The following is a 22852-nucleotide window of genomic DNA, read 5'->3' on the forward strand; positions in this document are numbered from 1 at the left end:
GTTGGCTATCGTATTCTACTAGAGCTAGTGATCCCTTTATCTCAACTTGCTGTAGACGCCAGATTTGACTAGTATTTAAAGATCTGTATTCATTTAAACAAGAAACTGCATTGAAGTCTATGACCGTTTGCACTTTTTCAGCTCTAGTTTGTTCTTCTCTAATTTGAATGGCAGTTTTCATACAAACAGCTGCGATGTCAACTAGAGTATTTATGAAGGCTGGTGAACAATACCACCTCATGCATGGCCTTACAAAAAAAATGCGCACTTTGCAATACATCAATAACATGCTGATAACTTCCCTCCTCTACTTTCTGTACCTCAAATTTCTTGCTGTTCTCTTTCAGTTGGTCTTGAAAAGCTCAAGTATTTCAAGTTCTGACTACATTTGCAACACAAAGGCTGTTTTTGTATGAAAGATCTCATTGTTATTATTTAATAAGCACCTTCACTCAGAGTAACTACATTAAGATGAGTGAGAGTTTTAGCACCTGCTTGTGGGCATTGGAACAAAGAAGCGTTGTTTTCTGTCACAATGTACGTTATCCATCATTTGTATTCATCTTGTATAGGTGTATTTCTTGTTTCTGAATCAGATAGTCTGGTATTTGATTTACATGAAGTATCAAAGCCCAGGTTTTGTTGTTGATTCTGAACAATAGTGGGGATGGGCTTTATGCTGCCTTGGTTCTCAATGCTGACTCAGGTAACTTTGTTGTTTTTGTTGAATCCCAAAAAAGATTTTGGTTTTGTTAGGAGGCTCATTCTGTGGAGGGAGGGAGTTGACTGGTACAGGGATGTTAGGACTGTTTTCAGTAGCAAAACATAGTCAGATATCTCTGGACAAGAAAGGTGTGTTTGAGATTTGTTAAAATGCTACAATTTTGCATATTGTGTCTTAGTCAAGTGACTTGCCTGAATTCACTGAACTCATTAAACTTTTGAATCTTTTTGCCTTTTTATGCAATCCTGAACATGGCATATTCCTTTTATCTCCTTTCTTCTCACCATTTAAAGTTCCAAACATCCTTCCATATGAAATTACTTGTGATAAAAGTGCACTTCTTTTAAGTATATTCTTGGACTCCCCTCTATTGTGGGGAGTCCAAGGACAGATTGCGTGACCACTTTGAAGAATAACACCATTCAGTTGACTTCATGTCACTTTTATTTAATTTCCACTGCACTCTTAATCTGGCTTTTCTGTTCTTGGTCTCCTGTGTCACTCCAGTGAAGCTCAATGTAGGTTTGACAAACAGCAGTTTCCTTTGTGATGATGCTGCTCCTTTATCAAGGTTATGTTGTCCTTTTTTTCAAAAGGGGTTGTAAAAGGCAGAGGTGTCGACATGGCCACCAGGTGCTGCTCCTTTATCAAGGTTATGTTGTCCTTTTTTTCAAAAGGGGTTGTAAAAGGCAGAGGTGTCGACATGGCCACCAGGCTCTGCCTAAGTCAACAATCAGGGGAGGCCATTAGGTTTTTTTTAAACACTTGTACAAAGAAAGGGGAGAAGCCAGTTCTCCCAGTTCAGGGATTTTTATAGTTTAGTTTTGGTTTAGAAACTGATGGGGACAGAGAAGCAGCTACAATGGAAAGAGGTTCCATGCTTCAGAAAATGATCCCAGGCTGATCCGCTCTCTCTCCTTCCCTCTGACATCTCTCCTGTAAGAATCTGTGTTTGAATTTACTTTCTTTTCACAAAGGGTGAATGGAGATGTTGCAGGAAATTGGAACAGCTTCTTTGTTAAATTGCAGGGTTATCATGTCTGTTGGGTTTTCAAATAAGTGTTAATCTAAATTCTGTTTTCTTTTGCTTGTGTTTCATTCGATGGTGTGTAATTAAATTTTGTATTAATTGAAGCCAAGTGGCTTAACCGGCTGCATCACTCCTGGAATATCCACCTTTTATCTGCCTAAATCAACTAGAAAAGTTAGAGTCTGGGCTACCTTCCTGAAATGTTCTGAGAGGGTCTGGTCTGGTCCATAACACCTTTGAGTTAAGCACTTCACAGCCTTCTGGACTCAACAATGAATTCCATTATTCAGGCTATGACCTATCCCCTCACTTTGTCTCATTTAACTTCGTTTTTTGGACAGCAGCTGTTGACAGTGATAAAGTTTTCAGATTCACATCCTCTCAAGCCCCAATTTTATTTCTTTGTTTGTCCAATTTCCATCCTTCTTCATGTTTATGTTGTACTATCATGCCTTTTGTCCTTTTAGCTTGTATTTCTGTCACCTTATGACAGAGTTAATAAAATAAAATAATGGAATCTATAATACCTTCACTTTGGCACAGCTGGTTTTGAGAACACATCTTCAGATAATCTGAATGATGACCCCAAAGAGTTGGGACCAATAGGAAGCTAATTTCCCAATCTCCATTTGACGCAGTATCTCTGCAAATCAGAGACATCGAGAATGAAACTTAGCCCCAGTAGAGTTCCTTAAAATTGAAGCCCATTTGTTCCACTTCTCTCCAACCTCATAAAACATGGACTAATAATTAAGTACTTCAAAGTAAGTCAAACCAGAAGGACAAAAAGGAAAACTTAAATAGCTGAAAATAAATTCTAAAAAAAAAATCAATTGTTTTTTTTAAAAAAGTGCTGACAAAAGATTCAAGTGCTCCCAATATTATTTATTATTATTAAATTAGGTGAGACAGAAGTATGGAAGTTCAGGATCGATTAGGGTTAGATATTACTTCTTTTGGTTTTTATCTATTTTTATTTGTGTTATTTAGATTTAAATATATTTAACCCTGCCTCACCTGTCTTCTGCACCCCCTCACCCTGAAACATCTAGTTTTGGGCTTGGAGAAAAGTGGCAATAAGAGATAACAACAGTTCTGTTAAAAAGTTTAGAAGGCAGGTTCCTGCCATTGCTACATTGATTAGATTACTTACAGTGTGGAAACAGGCCCTTCGGCCCAACAAGTCCACACCGACCCTCCGAAGAGCAACCCACCCAGACCCATTCCCCTACATTTACCCCTTCACCTAACACTACGGGCAATTTAGCATGGCCAATTCACCTAACCTGCGCATCCTTAGACTGTGGGAGGAAACTGGAGCACCCGGAGGAAACCCACGCAGACACGGGGAGAATGTGCAAACTCCACACAGACAGTTGCCCGAGGCGGGATTAGATTAAGAATTCCATTATGCAAGAGGTCTATGGTTCTGTCCACATAGGGGATGTCTGAGATGATTACCGTGGTCTTTTAATTATGATTCATAGGTATACATGCTTAGATTTCTGTTCTGACTATATACTTACAAAATTCATCTGCTTAAGAATGTAAAGCTCCTTTTCATAAGCAACAGTTAAAGGATCCAGGTGAATGTCTGTATTTTGATCTGATGAAATATGTTTCAATTCGACTTTGTAGCATGTAGTTTGGAAACAAATGTTTGAGTGCCCAAAGTAAATGAATAACCTAGTCTGAGTCTGAAGTGAGTATCCTTTGAACAGAATGTTAAACCAAGAACCTGTTTGTCTTGTTAAATATCGCTTGACAATTTTTGAAGAATAGGGAATCTTTCCTGAACCAATATAACCAAAAGGTTCAATCGACTAATCGTTGTTTGCTAAATGATCCTGGTTGAAATGCCTGACTCATTTGTTTGCTTAATAGTAGTCAATACACTTTGAGAGTGATTTGTTGTGTGAATTGATAGGTGATGCTGGTTTATTTTGTTTACTAAATTTATGAAGGTAACTAGTGACATCTGGCTGGTATTTTTGTGACATATAATTGACAACATTTAGACAAAATGCACAACAGATTATAAGGATACAATCACTTTGTCCCTTTCCTCTCACCCAGAGGGTGAAATAACCTGTTCATGAATGCAATAGAAGGTGGGCTGTTCTACCCCTTCATGACACATTCAACAAATGTGTAGATTTGCAACTTCACAATATGTTCATTTGATAGCAGCAGTAGCTTGTGCTCAGGGTTTTAGAACCTGAGCAATCATTGGCGTCACGGTGGCACATCCAAGAAAATGAGATTGCACATTTATTGTGGGCGGCATGGTGGCACAGTGGTTAGCACTGTTGCCTCACAGCGCCAGAGACCCGGGTTCAATTCCCGCCTCAGGCGACTGACTGTGTGGAGTTTGCACGTTCTCCCCGTGTCTGCGTGGGTTTCCTCCGGGTGCTCCGGTTTCCTTCCACAGTCCAAAGATGTGCAGGTCAGGTGAATTGGCCATGCTAAATTGCCCGTAGTGTTAGGTAAGGGGTAAATGTAGGGATATGGGTGGGTTGCGCTTCGGCGGGTCAGTGTGGACTTGTTGGGCCGAAGGGCCTGTTTCCACACTGTAATGTAATCTAATTTATAGATGTAGTCACCCACAATTTTAATTCTATGCAAGCAGAAAGGGAAAGGGAGGCTGACAGTTAACAAGGAGTCATCTGGTCATTCAAAGGAGTCTCCTGAGTGAATTTCATTCTCCAATTAGTATGCTATTCTGTATATTAATGGGGTTAATGGCTCAACTGAGGAGTACAGTCATAGACAAGTTACAGCAAGATAGGTGACTCAACTGTATTGAGGAACTCAAGAGAATTTTGAAAAATAAATAATGGGGATCAGACAGGTATTTCTGCAATAGCAGATGTAATCCCAGGATGGTGGAGGATGAATAGCCAGTGGTCAGATGGTAATGAGGTCAGGTGAATTGAGGGATGTGACCTCTCCTAGTTTAGAGAGCTAGGAGGGAAACAAGCAAGAAAGACCTTAAAGACAGTAATCTCCAGACCACTCCCAGTACAGCGCACATCCCAGTACAGGATGGAACAGATGAATACATGCCCGGAGAGGTGGTGCAGGAGAAAGAGCTTTTGATTGCTAGGATGTTGGGACCAATTCTTGGGGGCCAGGCTGATTGGGTTGCACTTTCATAGAGCTGGGAGCAATGTCTTTGCCAGATGATTTGCTGGTGCTGTTTGTGAGGATGTGAACCAAATTAGCAGAGATGTGCGAACCAGGAACTAACAGTGAAGAGGATAACCAAGATGTACCAAGAATTGGCAGAGGCATAGAAATAGAATTGGAAGTAATCAGAGATTATGTGAAGTCAGAGTGAGAAGAAATGTTATAAGATCCAAATTAGGTTCACTCTGCATATATGTGAATGCGCAGAGTTTGGTAATTAAGGACTTCCTTTAAGGTCAGACCTACTACTATGTCTTCCTACATAGCATTGTTGAACCTCAAATGATTCAAACTACTTCTTGGGTGCATTTTAACATGTTCTTCTCATTTCATGAGGTTGAAAAAGAAAATTTATGCCACTTGCAATATTTCTAAACTGGGCTCCACCCTAACATCTAAGCACCACCTTTGCCAAGTTTAAAAAAAAATTCATTCCCAGGATGAGGGTGTCACTGGCTAGAGCAGTATTTATTGCCCATCCCTAATCATCCAGAGGGCAGTTAAGAGTCAACCACATTCTGTGGCTCTGGATTTACATGTAGGCCAGATCAGGTAAGGATGGCAATTACCGTCCCTAAAGGACATAAGTGAACCTGGTAATCAACAATGGATTTATGTTCATCATTAGACTCTTAATTCCAGATTGTATTTATTGAATTCAAGTTCCACCATTTGCCGTAGTTGGATTTGAACATTAGCTGGGTCTTTGGCTTAATAGTCCAGTGATAATATCATGAGGGTGTCGCCTCTTCACAATAGCACATAGGTTAGCGTTATTGAATTTGAGTTTTTACTGGGTGAATCATACAGCAAAAGCAGTGAGGGAAAGTATTTGCATAAATGTAACACCCCTTATTTCCTCAGGACATCCTGCTAATGAAGTACTTCTGAAATGCTGATTTGAAAGCAAAGTATGAAAGCTCATTTGTTCATGAAAGGCCATATAAACAGTAAGGTGATGAATGAATGACAAAACTGTTCTTAATTTTTAAAATTAAGAAATAAATGTTGGTCAAGGCACCAGAAGAACTTGCTGACTATTCTTCAAATGGTAATATAAGATTTATTATGAGGGCAGGTGGAGTTTTCATTTAATATCATTCAAAACAAGGCATTTCCTACATCCAGTACTATTCTGCAGTGTTGGCCTGGATTGCGTGCTGTTTTAGGGCTTGAATGTACATTTTTCTAGCTTGGCTAATTGACACAAGTCTGAGGACTAAGATGGAGTATAGATACTGACTGGAGTACAAGCACTGTTATTCCCTTTCATTAGACCTCACTGGGGTCTGCTTATAAATAGGATTGCTATTTAAACAAGATTATTTGTGAAAGTCACCTAAGGCTGTACACAATACTTGTCAAGGTCTGGTGAAGGCAACTACTGAATTTTTACAGCAATGAATGAACAGCTGTCTGCATTGCTGTCTCCATTAGAGTGCTTGGAAACTCAATGGAAACAGCATAGACTGTATCAGTATTTGTCATCTGTGGTGGCATTGTTCATACAGACTCAAAAATACAAGAGGATCTTTTACCCAGTTTCAAAAGCTTTTCTTAATATTTCTTGTAAGCGCCCCAGTATATATCAGTCTTTCTAGTTCCACTGATGTGTCTAGAGCTGCCACTGCATGGCCTCTATCTGCCTTTTGCCTGAGCATGATTTCTGATTTTTGATTTCTGCCTCAATCAGGGTTTGACCTCTTATTTTCAGTCATTGAACGTGAAGCAAGCAGTTATCATCACAGAGATCCTGGGGACTGTACTTCAGTGTGCCTTTTGATTCGAGGAGCTGCTTGAAGATATTAATGGCATATGTATTATTGACTCTGGTCCTTTCAGAAGCTACCCTTTGCCCTTTTCAATTGCCCACTACTTTCCTTATCTTCAATGGATAGAATCTAGAAAAATAATTGCATAAGGAGTGTTGATACATTCTGAGAAACTGGGGAGAGTTTTCTAGACACATGCTAATTATAGTTTGCAACTTCAGCTCATTATGTCATTGTTTCAACTTAAAATATGAAGTCCAAGACCAGTTAAAAGGAGCTAAATTCTTCAAATGAAAGCTTTATTAGGAGAAACAGGACAATTCAGGGGAGTAATTATAATCAAGTAATTGTAAACTGCATGACTTTTTTTTAAATAAACCAACCATTATTTTGGATATTACGAGTTTCAATTGCTGGGGGAATCCTTTTTAAATAAAAACAAATTTAGAGTATGTTTTGAATGATTTGTGGTAATCCATTGTCCGGTTACACAATCATAGGGCGATATGCTCATGCCATGAAATAGCAAACATTGTGTATAATAGAATCTGACATTTTAAAAATTAAAATAGTTATCACAATTCCTTGCGCAGGTATAATGGATATTGCAAACACTGAGCGACGTGTACAAAACTTGATATATAGTGGAAAGGGTACTTCAGCTGATTGATATAAGCTTCAAAACTTGTAACTGCTAACTTTGAATAGCCTTTATCATGTTCATAGGCAATGTGGGTGTTGTAAATTTGAGTCAATCAAAAGGAGGAGTTATATTATCAGCAAGTTAATATTTTATTTCAGTTAAATAAAGCCTTCTGTGCTTTCTTATTGATGATCAAACGTCATCTGGTGCAAAAAGGAAGATCATTAAATTCTGTCTCCAGGTTCAGATGAGATTGTGACAGAGAGAGATTCCTATTATCTGAACTCTCATTTTATTTTTGTCTCAGGGACACCGCCAATGTGATCAAAGAAAAATTTGGCAAAAAGCTTTATGAGTCTCTTTTGGAGTAAGTACCTCTGCAGAAAATGCAAGCACAGTCATTTAATAACAACAAATGCTGCATTGCAAGACATTGTTTGAACAATTTGGACACTTGTTTGTTATTTTCTTGATGTTAAATATTTTTGTCTCTTTGGAGTTCTGCCTTTCTTTACAATACTGTGACAATTGTAAAACTGCATCAGCTCAGTTCTGTTACTTTCTGACTCTTGAGTTGGTAACTTTCAAGTTCAACATGAGTCTGAACACTCCAATGAAGGAATAAAAAAGTGCAATATTATTGAAGTTGCTGTCTGTTGGTGGGAAAATCTCTTCTTTTTCAGGTATATATTAAAGTTTCCAAAACACTATTCAGAATAGAACAGTGAGTCTAGTGTCCTGATCAATATTCCTCCCCAGCTCAATTGCAATGAGAAAATTATTGATTTTATACCTGATTACATAAGATTAGATTAGATTACATTACATTACAGCGTGGAAACAGGCCCTTCGGCCCAACAAGTCCACGCCGAAGCGCAACCCACCCATGCCCCTACATTTACCCCTTACCTAACACTACGGGCAATTTAGCATGGCCAATTCACCTGACCTGCACATCTTTGGACTGTGGGAGGAAACCGAAGCACCCGGAGGAAACCCACGCAGACACGGGGAGAACGTGCAAACTCCACACAGTCAGTCGCCTGAGGCGGGAATTGAACCCAGGTCTCAGGCGCTGTGAGGCAGCAGTGCTAACCACTGTGCCACCGTGCCGCCCACTATGTTGCTAACACAGAATGCTGCCTGTATTTTCTTACAGGACTTTAGCATGAGAAAAAGGTTGTTTATTGTGTGAGGTTCTTTGAGATTTGATGAAGTGAAATATAAGTGTGCATTATTATAAGTTTACTTTCTGCATTAAAAATGATTAGTGCTGGAATGTTGTATCCCAAGTAATGCTTAAAACCATCATAAAGAAGGTATCATGGGTGTAAACCGGAGTGTAGCATTGTTTGCAATATATGATGAACCAAGGCTGTCCATTCTGGAACCTGGCATTGAAACAAGCTCAGAACGATGGCAGTAAAATAAAGAATCAAAGAAACAAGCAAAATTTACCCAAATGGGTCATAAAACTAATTAGTGTAGGACATGATAAATTTAATAGTGATGGAAAAGGAATGCTTTGCAGTAAATTAAATTATATCATATTGTTTTGAGGAGAATTTTGTGTGTCCATGCCATGCTATGTTTGACCTGAAGTGCTGACAGTAGATAATAAATAGAAGAAAATCTGTTGCTGGAGAAAAAGCAACCAAAAATGTTCTACCTACTACACAAATGAGTAACATGGAACATTAATGTTAGTACTGGAGTGATGCCTAGTTTGGTAGGCTTTACATCCCAGTGACAGGTGGATCATAACAGGCAACACGCCCCTTTGGCTGTTTGTAACAGGCAGAATACTGACTGCAGCCAATCAGCCATGCTTATCAAGCTTAGAACTTAGTGGCTAACATGATTGGACAATATTGCCTGAAAAATCCAGGTGTGCAAAGAATTAAATTAACAACCAATTTAAGACCTGTCAGGCTCACAATGTGGCTCGCTTATGTTCGCAAGTGGCGTGTATTCATATGCAGGGCCCTGTTCTCTATAAAGAAACAGAGTGTGTGGTATGTTTTGCCTTTCTTAATCAAACGAAAGCTTGAGGGACAACTATTCCCTGATCCATTCCCCATGGCAATACCTCAGCCAACTGGTCAACTTGACAAACTATCATCTTTCTCTCGTTTAGCATAAATTATTTATTTTTTAATTTTCCTATTTACTTAGGGGAAGGTGATGGCTCAATTATTAATCCAGGGATCCACAATGTTCTGGGGACTTGGGTGCAAATCCCACCATAGCAGATGGAAATTAAATTCAGTTCAAAGTATCTGAAATTTAGGGTCTAATGGTGACTATAAAACCATAGTCAAATGTTGTAAAAATCTTTGCCTGCCCTACATTTGACTCCAGATCCACAGAAATGGCTCTAACTACCCTCTGGCAATGAGGGAGGGGCAATAAATATTAGCATGGTGAGAAGTGCCCACATTCCTTTGAATATTTTTTTTAAATAGCATGCTTGCATAGCCTCATGAATGCAGAATGAAAAGCTCTGACAGCATGCCTCTTTACTCAGCAAGAGGAGATTTTTTTTCTGATTCATTGTCCATGTAGTCATATCCTGAATACGCACTTAAAAAAAATGTGAAAAAAAGTTAAATAATTGTGGGAAGGTGAAATGTTAAAACTGTAGCTTTGATGCTGTTTTTAAAAAGTCTTTATTTGGTTTCAGAGGGGAGATGCCCAATATAAACTCAATTTTGGATCAGGAGGACTTCACTATGATGAAGAGAGCCATATATGCTACTCAGGTAAGTATTTAACAGAGAAATCTCCGGTTTCTTTTCTGGAGTCCCCATTGTCAGGCTTTACCTAATGTAAACGATATCACAATAAAGAAAAATGCAAAAGAAATTAAATAAACTTAAAACACACTGATAACCATTGTTAAGGTTTGGAAATAAATAATTAGGTAATGAGTAAATCGAAAAGAACGTGAAATATAGTTCTAAACCTTGGTCAGTAGTAGGACAGTCACAGTTGGCCTCCGTATTCCTGGTTCCAATGTTCTGAAGAGATAATGTCGGACTCAAAATGTTAACTCTCTTTCTCTCTTCACAAATCGAACATCACTGACTGAGTTTCTCAAACATTTTCTGTTTTCATTTCAGATTTCCAGCCTCTGTAGCATTCGTTTTATTTAAGTTTCTGTGCCTCTCCCCCTTGTTTATCTAGAAACCGGAGGTTAAAAAAAATCAAGTTTAAAATTTAGCCACGTGATAATTTTCGACAAACCCACGTTTGTGAGGTGTGTTTTGCTGCCCAGAACAGGTCTACTTCACTACATCCCCTTCACAAACAATGACTTTACCATCGCTGAATCCTCAACTATCAATGTACTGGCTGTTACCAATCACCAAAAATCTGAAGTGGACCAGCCATGTAAATAAATTCTGTGGCTACATACGCAGGTCACAGCCTAGGAATTCTAAAGTGAGTAACTCACCTCCTGACTCCATCATCTACAAGGCAACGTTAGGAATGTGATGGAATAGTCTGCATTTGCCTGAATGACTGCAACTTTAACAACACTCAAGAAGCTTGACACTGTCCAAGACAAAGTAAATCAGTTAACTGGCACCTGTCCATCATCTTTAGATACCACTCTCTTTACCACCAATACAGTGTGTACCATCTGCAATATGTACTGCTGCAACTCATTATTACCATAACCATTATCATCTAGAAGGACAAGGGTAGCCGACAGGCATGGGAACACCACTTGCAAGTTCATCTCAAAGCCATACTGTCCTCATTTGGAACTATATGTTATCATTACTTCACTGCTGTTGGATCAAAATTCTGGAACAGCACTGCAGGTGCACCCCCACCCTAAGGACAGTGGCAATTCAAAAAGCCGCCACCTTCTTGAGGGATGGCACATGAATACTAGCCCAGTCAATGATGCCCACACAACATGATCAAGCGAAAGAAAGTATACAAAACAGGAACCTTGCGATGATGTGGGGTCCATTTACAATTTGCAGCAGCAGTGATTGGGATGTGAAGTAGGGTAAGCTACCTACCTGACAGTTCTTGGACTGCTTACAAGCTGATCACAAATACTTGTGTTCATCTGTGAGTCTGAGAGTAACAGGAATACTTCTTTGCCTTATTTAGTATTCTTTGCCACCACTGCTGCCATGAGATTTCCCAGAGTGACAAGCCATTCTCATTAAGTACTACCTGCGACTAATACAAATGGATCCTAACTTGAAAATAGTTGGGACTTTTCACAACTAGTACCAGGACAGCAGGATGATCATTCCTAGCATCTGCCTGACTCAGGCAAATGTTGAAAATCATTCACAGGTTCACTGAAAACTCTGTGCGTGCGTGTGTATGTGTGTATGCGGAAGTTAGGTAAGAATGCTGTCAAACTCAGATGGGAATCACAGATGTCCTACACTGCTGCTCTGCAAACTGCTAGCCTGTTGATTAAAATGGGTTTAATTTCAGAGCAGACCATAGATACATAACCAGCACAAACAAGAAAAAAAAACTGGTGACTGTCAATTCTGGAAGGGGAAGTCATGATTTGGAGACGTCAGTATTGGACTGGGGTGTACCAAGTTAAAAGTCACACAACATCAGGTTATAGACAAACAACCAGTTGATGAAGGAGCAGCGCTCCGAAAGCTAGTGCCTCCAATTAAACCTGTTGGACTATAACCTGGTGTTGTGAGATTTTTAACTCTGGAAAGGGAAAATTGTGTTAAAAATAATTACCATTCTTTGACCAAGTTCTTACCCTTTTCACTTCTCTGAAATGTGTATCATGTTGTTAAACAGCGGCGTTCGTTACCTCCTATTTGTACACACAACATGCTGGATGATGCCAATGATCTCATTCTCAAGGCAGTCCGAAGGATTGGGTTGTTTAATAGCATGAGTGACAGAATTAAGGTAAGCAAGCTACTTTTATTAGCTGCTATGAAAATTTTTTAATGAATCTGAATGGGTCATATGAGCAGAGACTGACAATTTTCAATTAGATAAAGCTGTGCTAATAGTCTAAGAATGGTTATTATATACATGAATCTCTAGTAAATGGAGAAATTACACTCTGTAACAATGTATTGTTTTTGACTTTTTCGTATGATTGTCATCAACAAAGGAATAAATTGTAGCATGTATATATGTGCTTTTCTATAGAAATTCATACAAAGAAATAACAGCAAAGAAATGTCATCACCTGATGTGTTCATTTGGGTCACTAGATGCTAGAATTATAGAGTCATCGAGTCATAGAGATGTACAGCATTGAAACAGACCCTTCAGTCCAACTCATCCATGCCAACCTGAAATCCCAACCCAATCTAGTCCCACTTTCCAGCACCCAGCCCATATCCCTCCAAACCCTTTCTATTCAAATACTCATCCAGATACCTTTTAAATGTTGCAATTGTACTAGCTGCTACCACTTCCCCTGGCAGCTCATTCCACACAAGCACCACCTTCTGCATGGAAAAAGTAGACATTAATGCGTAATGAGGCAGGTGTAATAAGTTATCTCAGAGTCAAAGATCCCCTAGGATACAATGACAGTAAATAGTGTAATTTAGTATTCAGTTTGAGCGGGAGAAATTTTGGTCAGAAACAATTGTGCTAAACTTAAATAAAGGTAATTAAGTAACAATGATGGCAAAGTTAGATGGAGTGGATTACCATTCTTTGACCAAGTTCTTACCCTTTTCACTTCTCTGAAATGTGTATCATGTTGTTAAACAGCAGCGTTCGTTACCTCCTATTTGTACACACAACATGCTGGATGATGCCAATGATCTCATTCTCAAGGCAGTCCGAAGGATTGGGTTGTTTAGGCAAGAGAATTAGCAGCAATGGAACAAAACAGATTTTTAAAAAGTAGTCCATGACTTACAACAAAGACATATCCAGAGAGAAAGAAGAATTCTATGAAAGGGATGAGCCAATTGTAGTTAACAGGATAGCATCAAATTGAAAGATAAAACATACAATATGGCAAAGATTAGTTTCAAACCAGTGGATTGGGTAAGTTTTATATTTTCTAATTAGCAATCCAGAGTGGAAATCTTATTAATTATCCATGCCTTTATGCTAGTTGTATTTTCCCACTGCAGTCCTGGGTAACACAAAGCAATGATTATACCTTGAACCTAATTGGCCAGTGCCACATGGCTTTCCCACTTGCAGCTTCAGGTGGGGTTTATAACGGCATCCTTATCTCTGCTTTCTTCTAAATAGCTTATGTTCGTTCTCCAGGTCATCTTTCACCCTGAGTTCCTGTCTTCCACCAGCCCATTGCTTCCTTTGGATTATGAGGAGTTTGTACGTGGCTGCCATTTGGGTGTGTTTCCTTCTTACTATGAGCCATGGGGATATACTCCTGGTGAGTTGCAACCAATATTGAAGCTTTTCACTATATTTTACCAAGTTGTTCATTGTAGAGTACGTAACAATAAATCATCATTCATATTAAAATTCACCTGCAAAGAAGTCCAAACAATCCCTGAACATCTAATTGTATGTTTGTGGAAGGTCAAATATCTCTAATAACAATTCACATCGTGAAATAAATAAAAAGCAAAGAATATTGACTTCCTGGTTTGATGTATGGGAATACTTCAATTTGATTGGCTGTTTACAAGCTTGCTGATGCCACTTGTGTCTACAGAACCCCTTGATTTGACACCAGATTCAAACTCGTCAGGAAAGAGGAAAATCTTGCTACTGGGATTACTATGCTTTAGTGAGCAATTTAACTTCAAAGTTGACACAATGTGCTCTTGCTTATACTGACCACAAAATCCTCAGTTTCAATTTGAAATCTAGTTTTATCTTAAACTTGACTAACAGCCATTTCCTCTGTGTTTGGTGTGACACCAAGCCAGAAAGAGCAGGAAAATGCTAGCATTGACTGATCTCCAAACTCTACTAAGCTAACTGGTCTCAGGCAGAATAGTGGAGATGGTCTTCATGCTGTTAAGCTCTACAGGAGAAAAACAACCAGGATTCGGCTTCCTGTTTACTATCTCCTGACACCTTGCAAGTCTTTCAGTAGGTAATACTTGCTCAAAATACTTGCCATCTAAGCTGCCATGGGAACATTGGCCACCTGGTGGAGATATTAAAAAATTGCCAATGGAATTGCAGCTGCACTGCAAATCCTGCTTATTTCGATAGAATGACTGTTGACCATTAAGTTTGAGTTCGAAATAATTTAGTTCTCCAGCAATGCACAGTGTTATACTGAAAGGTCAACTTCATAACATTATTTAATAGTTAATCACTTTGCTGTCAGGACTAAGTGGTTTCTAATGGGATTGACCATTTATTTCCTTCCCCCAGCGGAGTGCACAGTGATGGGAATCCCTAGCATCACCACCAACTTATCTGGCTTTGGGTGCTTTATGCAGCAACACATTGCTGATCCAGCAGCATACGGTAGGTATTGCGCTTACTTTGCATACCCCCTAGAAATTGATGGCGTGCTACCTTTTAACCATATTCATTAGTAATAATGTTACTCAGGTAAAAGGCAGTTCTGGAGAAAATTGGTGAGGAAAATTTAAAAGAAAATCAGGGTATATTATTACTAAATCCAGGGCAGAGACAGGGAGAGCATTATAGAAATGTAACTTTTCAAAGGTTTTGGGACTACAACTTAAGGGGTTTCTGCTAGTCCCTCTCTAGATTTGACCAGATCTTGGTAAAAACAATGACTGCAGATGCTGGAAACCAGATTCTGGATTAGTGGTGCTAGAAGAGCACAGACTGATATCAGGCACAGACTGTTCCCATTTGTGCATGAGTTTGCATCCTGCAACCAACATTTGGATCCTTATATAAATGTGCAATTGCCTATTACAAGCTAATCCTATTGGGCCTGTTGAAAAGCATCCAATATAGCACATGGCTTATTCGCAGGGTAGATCAGGTAAATGAGATGTGACAGAAATCCCATATACCATCACCCTGATTCTCTTTCCACATCCCAAACTCCTAGCACCTTCATCAGCATAAGGTGATTGAAATCTCCAAGCCTGAGTTTCAACAGCCAAGTTCAATCCTGACCTCCAACATCTGCCCTAACTGGCAGTGGTTAGTGGCTCATGTTCCACAGCACAATTCTTCCAGGTACCAGCCCCGGAATGCTGGCAGTAAAACTGTAGTGCTGGGCAGCTGACCTATATTTATTTACATACTGTCCATTAGCTAATTTGAGTGATTTTTAATTTTGGTTCTTTTTAAAATTCAGTGTTTGAAAATGCGGAGTAACTTAGAAAAGTTTGAGGAAGTGGAAAAGCAATTTATTTTCCCCTACACCAGCCTTAAAAAGCCTTAATTGAAATGGACTTTCTCTTCATAATTTGCATTCTTTCAGCTGTAGGTAAATACAGAGGAGTTATCTGACAAGTATGATACATTTAAAATTTAATTACAGTGAGCAGTTAGTACAATGAGATTGATGTATTTTACCTTAGCGCACCTGACTAATTCAATAACACAGAAATGAGCTTGGACCGGCCCTTTGCTAATAATGTGGCCTCCATCTCACCTTTTATCTGATGCTTTTATCTGATACAGTAATTATTACTGATCACTGCATGGGGCCACAGTCTTGCGTAGTTTTCGGTAATATAATCACTGTAGCTGGAAACAGCTCTCTCCTCTACTGCCTGCTGTGCGCCTTCAAATTGGCCTGGCTTAAAGGCGAGCTGTGCCGTGAGGGATGTGTTCCTTGTGTAATGACATTAGAGAAAGGACCAGTCAGAGCCCAGTTCTTTGTTAATAAAATTACCCTCAATGGTACTAATGCCACAAGCAAATTGGATAATACCCTACATTTCCTTCCAAGTAAATAATTGTTCAGCCTCACGGAAACTGATTGGATTCAGAAATAACTAAATCTAGTTGCAATGAAGGGTGCGTTGGAGCTCTGATACAAATAGTATCATTAAAACCCTTATGGGCACAATAGCAGACGTGGTTATATAAAGAACTGCAGGCAAAACGCACTTTGGAGAATGATATGTGACAGGCAAAGAACATCTGGTCCTTTATGCAGACACGTGCATCAGGTACCCACTCTTTGGTATGTTATTGATAAAACAGACATTGTGGTGTACAGAAAATACTTAAGGAGAACAATATAGGTGCAGTAACATTCATAAGAATAATATAGATTAAATATGTTAGTAAAATAACATGGGCAAGTATATTAGTGAGAATTAAATGGGTACAGCATATTTGTGCAAGTGACATGGGTAGAGTATATCAGTGACAATAAAAGAACACATTACATTTCACGTGATTTCTAACAGCATGTTTTTGGTTTAATGTGTTTGATAAATTAGCACTGCTGTCATGTTTAATTAAACTCATAAGTTGAGCAAGCGCAACCTATTTTTCTAAACAAATTATCACTTTGCAGTCCCTACCCAACCCTTTCCTCCCATTCTGCATGTTCCTTCACCAACCCCCCCCCCCCCCCAACACCACCAGCGCTATCTCCCAACTCCTCTCACTGCTTACTCTGTCAGTCTCACTGCCCCTGTCTCATGCTCTTGCTCAAAGTGTTAGTGAGAGGGAGAATTATAAGGAAGTAGTGAACAGAAGAGCTAGTGAGCAGGAGACGAGACAAACAGTAGGGTCAGGGAGGAGGTGGAGAATGGGACTGTCAGGGTGAGGTAGTGAGAGTGGAGAATGGGACTGTCAGGGTGAGGTAGTGAGAGTGGAGAATGGGACTGTCAGGGTGAGGTCGTGAGTGTGAAGAATGGGACTGTCAGGGTGAGGTAGTGAGTGTAGAGAATGGGAATATGGGAGGGTCAGGGAATGGGAGAGCTGGAACTGGAAAGCAACAAGCAGGAGTAAGTTGGAAGAATTAGCCAGTTACTGAGAAATTTGAAGCTATTAAAAGTTAGTAGGAGGTTAGTTGGGCCAGTTAAATTCACGACAGCCAATAGGTTGCTAATTTAATTTAAACATTACAGGTCAGAAACATGATCCCCTTTTATTACTTGTTTGCTTACAGGAAAGTGATTTTTGATAACACTCTGTAAGGAGCACATTAAAAATGTTAACTGAGGGATAACTGTAATACACCTAAAGTGTATTAGAGTGATACAAGTATAGTATACTATTGCAAATATACAGGCTGAGTGTATTGGTGAGAATTACATTGCTGCAGTATTTGGCTAGCATAGTACAGGCATAGTATGTATTTTGGTCAGCGTAGTATGTTAATAAGAAATATGGAGCAATAAATCAGTCAGAATAACAGAATGCCATATATTAGTGAGAATGACAAGATTACAGTCCATCAGAAAAGATAATACAGGCACAGCATTATTAGCAAGAATATTATAAGTGCAGTAGATTAGAGAATAATGCAACCACATTTTTGTGAAAATTGTGCGAGTGCAGTTCATTTACAAAAATACATTTTGAAATTAAAACGAATGGAATGGGGACAATATATTAGATACTATAATAAACATGCAGTACATAAGTTCAAATTGTTTGAATATGGTATGTTAAAATAATATAGAAGGAATGTATTCAGAATAATATGGGTTTGATGTAATAACAAAGCACATTGGTGATACATTTGCAGTATGACAACAATAATAACATGGGCACTGTGCAATGTCAAGAGTGAGATGGGCACAGTGCATTAGTGAGAACAAAGTTTTCTCACTTTGTTTCAGTAAACCACGAAGTGTCTAATACTCACCACAAGCTCTGCTTCCAGCCTTTGTATGGTGACGTCTAAAGTGACAGTTTAGTCTTAGAAAAAGGCAGTGTGATGTATTCAACTATAGCCCTTCACTTCCGTTGAGCACATCTGGAAATGAACTAGTCAGTCCAGTTTCAGATTTTAAATGGAATACAAGATTTGAATGTGAATATTTTGGAAAAGACTGTGCACGTGTGGCAGAATATATAGAATGAAGCCAATTAGCTGATTTGATTTCAAACTGAAGGGGAGGTCATACTTTGTATAGGGTTCAGTCTTAGAGATCTTCAGTATGATTTGACCTTGCTGGCAGGAAACGGCTTGACCAACACAGGTTTTCGGTGAAAATGATGTAAACACAGAAAATGAGGAAGAGTCATATTGGACTCAATGTTAACTCTGTTTCTCTTTAGGTGAATGGTGCCAGACTTGCTGAATTTCTCCAGCTTTTTGCGTGTTTATTTCAGATATCCAACTTCCGTAATATTTTGGTTTTATTCAAAGAAAAGAAACTAATCAAACTAAAGTAATAAAAAGTGATAATGATCACTCAGTGACCAATGTACAGGCAGCCTCCCTAACTTTGACTATATGGCTCATGAGAATTAAAACCTGCTTACGTTTTCAGTCCCACTGTAATTTTTAAGTGAGAACCTGCCCAAAACTGTCTTTTTGGCCAGTAATTGCCTTATGCATTAGATGACTCAGTTTAGGCTTGCTTTTCCTTCAGGGATTTACATCCTTGATCGTCGTTTTAGATCTCTGGATGACTCATGCAATCAACTGACCTCGTTCATCTACAGCTTCTGTCAACAGACTCGTCGGCAGCGTATCATTCAAAGGAATCGCACAGAGCGCCTCTCTGATCTGCTGGACTGGAAGTATCTAGGAAGGGTAATACTCAACAAACCTTCTCAGTTTTAAAAAAGAATTTAATCGATATTCAACTCTGACTAAGTATTAGTTTTGTGCAGTTACCTATTGCATGGTTTTAAAAGCTGGAATGGCTTGATCACTTTCACACTTTGCTTTCTTTGTTATATTCTGATTTCACTGCTCCCTATCTTTGCTTTCCCGTTTCTTAATTTTCTCTAAGTAGGCTCTTGCTATTTATTTCATCAGGAGTTCTCTTGATTATCTATGCTGACTGTGTCAGAAGATCTATAGAAACATCTACAGAGGAACCTCAGTTATCTGGCATTCAATTATCTGAATATCAGGTTATCTGGCAAAATTCCAAGGTCCCGATGTTTGGCTAAACTATGTTATCTGGCATTCAATTATCCAGAATTCACTTAACTGTACGAAATACTCCCTACTCGTGTCCTTCGGATAATTGAGGTTCCTCTGTAATCCTTCTGTCTCAAAACCATCATTTATTTTCTGTCCACGTTACCACCTCTGAATCAACTTATGTCTAACAAATTTATTGGAGTTCTTTGTGGACTAACATGCTGAGGATAAAGGAGAACCAATTGATGTACTGTATTTGGATTTCCAGAAGGCATTTGATAAGGGGTCACATCAAGGGTCTTTGTGGAAAGTAAAAGCTGACATTGTGGGAAGCAACACTTTGTTGTAAATAGGAGATTGGCTGCCGAACAGGAAACAGAAAAATGGGTCATTTTCTAGTTGACGAGGAATCAATGTTAGAACCTCAATATTTACCAGTTTATATAAATGACTTGGATACAGGGACAGAAGATAAAGTTGCTATGTTTGCTGATGACACAAAGATAGATAGGAAAGTAAATCATGAAGAGGATGTAAAGTTAAATGAGTGAGTAGAAGTTTGGCAAATGGAGTATACTGTGGGAAAATGTGAAATTGTTCATTTTGGTAGCAAGAATGGGAAAAAGCATGTTATCTAAATGGTGAGAGATGTTCTAGAACTGAGACTCAGAGGTCTGGCTGCCATCATGCACGAATGACAAAAGGTTAGTCTGCAGGTGCAACAACAATAGAATGTTTTTGTTTACTATGAAGGAGGGACAGTGAACTGCTGCAGACTTACATGTTCAAGAAGGCAGCTCTTTACCACTTTCTCGAGGGCAGCTAGAGACAGGCAACAAATGCTAGCCAGCCAGTGACCACCATGTTTTGTGAATGAATTAAAAAGAAAATGGAGGTGATATTTCAGTTATTGGTGGGGCCACATCTTGAATACTGTGTACAATATTCGTCTCCTTATTTAAGGAAGGATGTCATCGCATTAGAAGAAAGCCAGAGAAGATTTACCAGCCTAATACCTGAAATGGATATGTTGCCTTGTTCGGGTTGGTTAGACAGCTAGACATGTGCATACCAGAGCTTATTAGGGTAGCGAATGATTTGGTTCAAGCATGTAAGATCCTGAGAGATCTCCACAAGGTGGATGTAGGAAGACTGTTCCTTATTGTCTCGGAGAATCTCGAACTAGAGCTCAATGTTTAAAAATAAATGGTCACCCACTTAAGGCCGAGATTAGGAATTTTCTTTCTCTCTGAGTGGTAAATCTTTGGGAATTTCTTCCTCAAAAGCTGGCTAAAAGAAAGTCTTTAAATATTTTTACACCAGTGATAGATCGATCCTTCGTAAAGTAAAGGGGTGAGAGATTATCAGGATTAAACAAGAGTGTGGAGTCATCAAACCAACAATGATTTATTGAATGGCCTAAGGGATCACAGATGCTATTTGTGCTCCTAGTTCATATGTACACAAATGCTGAGCTGTATGCTTCTCCATGCTTCAGTCCAGTTATACTGTAATTTACATTCGTGAAATTTAGATATGAATGAGTTGAAAATGCCTTGTCATTTCACATTGGTAAAACGGATGCTATCTTCTCTAACCTCTGCCAACAAACCATCCAAATCTGTGTACCCTTTGCAGACTGTTCATAGAACTGTACTGCTCAGTACAGACCCTTTGGCCCTCTATGTTGTGCCGGACCTCTATCCTGCTCTATGTTCACACTCACCTACATACCCTTCACTGTATTAACTTCCATGTCCTATCCAAGAGTTGCTTAAATGTCCCTAATGTATCCGACACTACTACCACTGCTGGCAGTCCATTCCACATTCACGCCACTCTGTGTAAAGAACCTACCTCTGACATCTCCCCTAAAACATCCTCTAGTTACCTTAAAATTATGCCCCTTGTGATAGATATTTCTGCCATGGGAAAAAGTCTCTGGCTGTCCACTCTGTGCCTCTCAACATCTTTTGGAAATGCCAGTGTTAGGCTGGGGTGTACAAAGTTAAAAATCGCACAACACCAGGTTATAGTCCAATAGGTTTAATTGGAAGCACTAGCTTTCGGCGCGCTGCTCCTTCATCAGGTGTTTGAAGGAGCAGCGCTCTGAAAGCTAGTGCTTCCAATTAAACCTGTTGGACTATAACCTGGTGTTGTGTGATTTTTAACTCTCAACATCTTGTACACCTCAACCAAGTCATCTTTCATCCTTCTTTATCCACTGAGAAAAGCCCTTGATCCCTCAACCATTATTCATAAGGCCCGCCCTCCAGTCCAGGCAGCATCCTCATCAATCTCCTCTGCACCCTCTCTAAAGCTTCCACATCTTTCCTATAATGAGGCGACCAGAATGGAACACAATATTCCAAATGTGGTCTAACCAGGATGCCTATAGAGCTACAGCATAACCTCGCGGCTCTTAAACTCAATCTCCCTGCTAATGAAAGACAACACACCATAAACATTCTTAACAACCCTATCAACCTGGGTGGCAACTTTGAGGGATCTGTGGGTGTGGACCTCAAGATCCCTCTGTTCCTCCACACTTCCAAGAATCCTGCCTTTAAACCTGTATTCTGCATTCAAGTTCGACCTTCCAAAGTGAATGACTTTACATTTTTCCAGATTGAACTCCATCTGCCACTTATCAGCCCAGTTCTGCATCCTGTCAATGTCTCATTGCAACCTACAACAACCGTCCACACTATCCACAACTCCACCAAACTTCATGTCATCCGCAAACTTACTAACCCACCCTTCCACTTCCTCATCCAAGTAATTTATCTTTTTCACAACTTGCTTTGCTACCTATCTTTGTATCATCTGCTAAATTAGCTATAATGTAGTTGATGTCTTCATCCAAGTCATTGATATAGATTGTATATGGTTAAGCCCCCAGCAGCAACCAATGTAATACCAGTGATAATGTAACCATAGTTCCAGGTTCACAACATGAAAATGACCTATTTATCCTGATGTCCAAGTACTACATCTTGCTCTTTGCAAATCTCTGTTGAGATCCTGTCACATTGACACCTTCTCCCTATGTTTAAATGCTACTTCCTTCAAAACCTTCAGGTTGACCATTGCATCATGAGCTTTGCTTTTCCCATTACTCTCACTGCTTGTTCTCTTTGTTTGTAAATGTAAAGTACTTTCAGAGGTCATTCTGCACATGAAGAGCAGTACAGAATTGTTTGCGTTTTGTGTTCTCACTATACATGAGTACTCTCTAAATGAGAGCAATGTTATTTCTTTGCGCAAACTATGTGGAGAGATTGCTTCTTTGTTAATAGAGTGCATTCTTGATTATGTTTTCAGTATTACATACATGCAAGACAGATGGCGTTAGCAAAGGCTTTTCCGGATTCCTTTACATCTTCACTCTGGGAACCTGAAGTAGTAAGTGAAATTTTTGTTAATGTGGGTGTTTGTTTGTAATGCTAATTATTAGCACTGCTTTAGGAGTTGCCTAAAAGGAAATGTTCATTCTTGTTGTTCAGACTACTTACTATCTGTCTATGAT

The 22852-nt window shown here is 39.2% G+C and overlaps 1 protein-coding gene across 2 annotated transcripts in view; it reads left to right on the top strand.

Moving 5' to 3' along the window:
• The window catches only part of LOC122558096 (glycogen [starch] synthase, muscle-like), a 79778-nt gene that overhangs the window by 52566 nt on the left and 4360 nt on the right, over window positions 1–22852 (top strand). Inside the window, exons 9-15 of one of the 2 annotated variants that reach the window (XM_087996620.1) lie at window positions 7666–7725; window positions 10042–10120; window positions 12162–12275; window positions 13614–13740; window positions 14700–14795; window positions 18821–18984; window positions 22648–22728. In XM_087996620.1, the coding sequence (XP_087852746.1) occupies window positions 7666–7725; window positions 10042–10120; window positions 12162–12275; window positions 13614–13740; window positions 14700–14795; window positions 18821–18984; window positions 22648–22728 (721 nt within the window). The remainder of the gene's footprint in view (window positions 1–7665; window positions 7726–10041; window positions 10121–12161; window positions 12276–13613; window positions 13741–14699; window positions 14796–18820; window positions 18985–22647; window positions 22729–22852) is intronic. The other variant, XM_087996621.1, reaches the window with a different exon arrangement.

The sequence above is a fragment of the Chiloscyllium plagiosum genome, unplaced genomic scaffold (assembly GCF_037043375.1).
Source record: "Chiloscyllium plagiosum isolate Xiang-an unplaced genomic scaffold, Cpla_swu_hap1 HiC_scaffold_18, whole genome shotgun sequence".
Lineage (NCBI taxonomy): Eukaryota > Metazoa > Chordata > Chondrichthyes > Orectolobiformes > Hemiscylliidae > Chiloscyllium > Chiloscyllium plagiosum.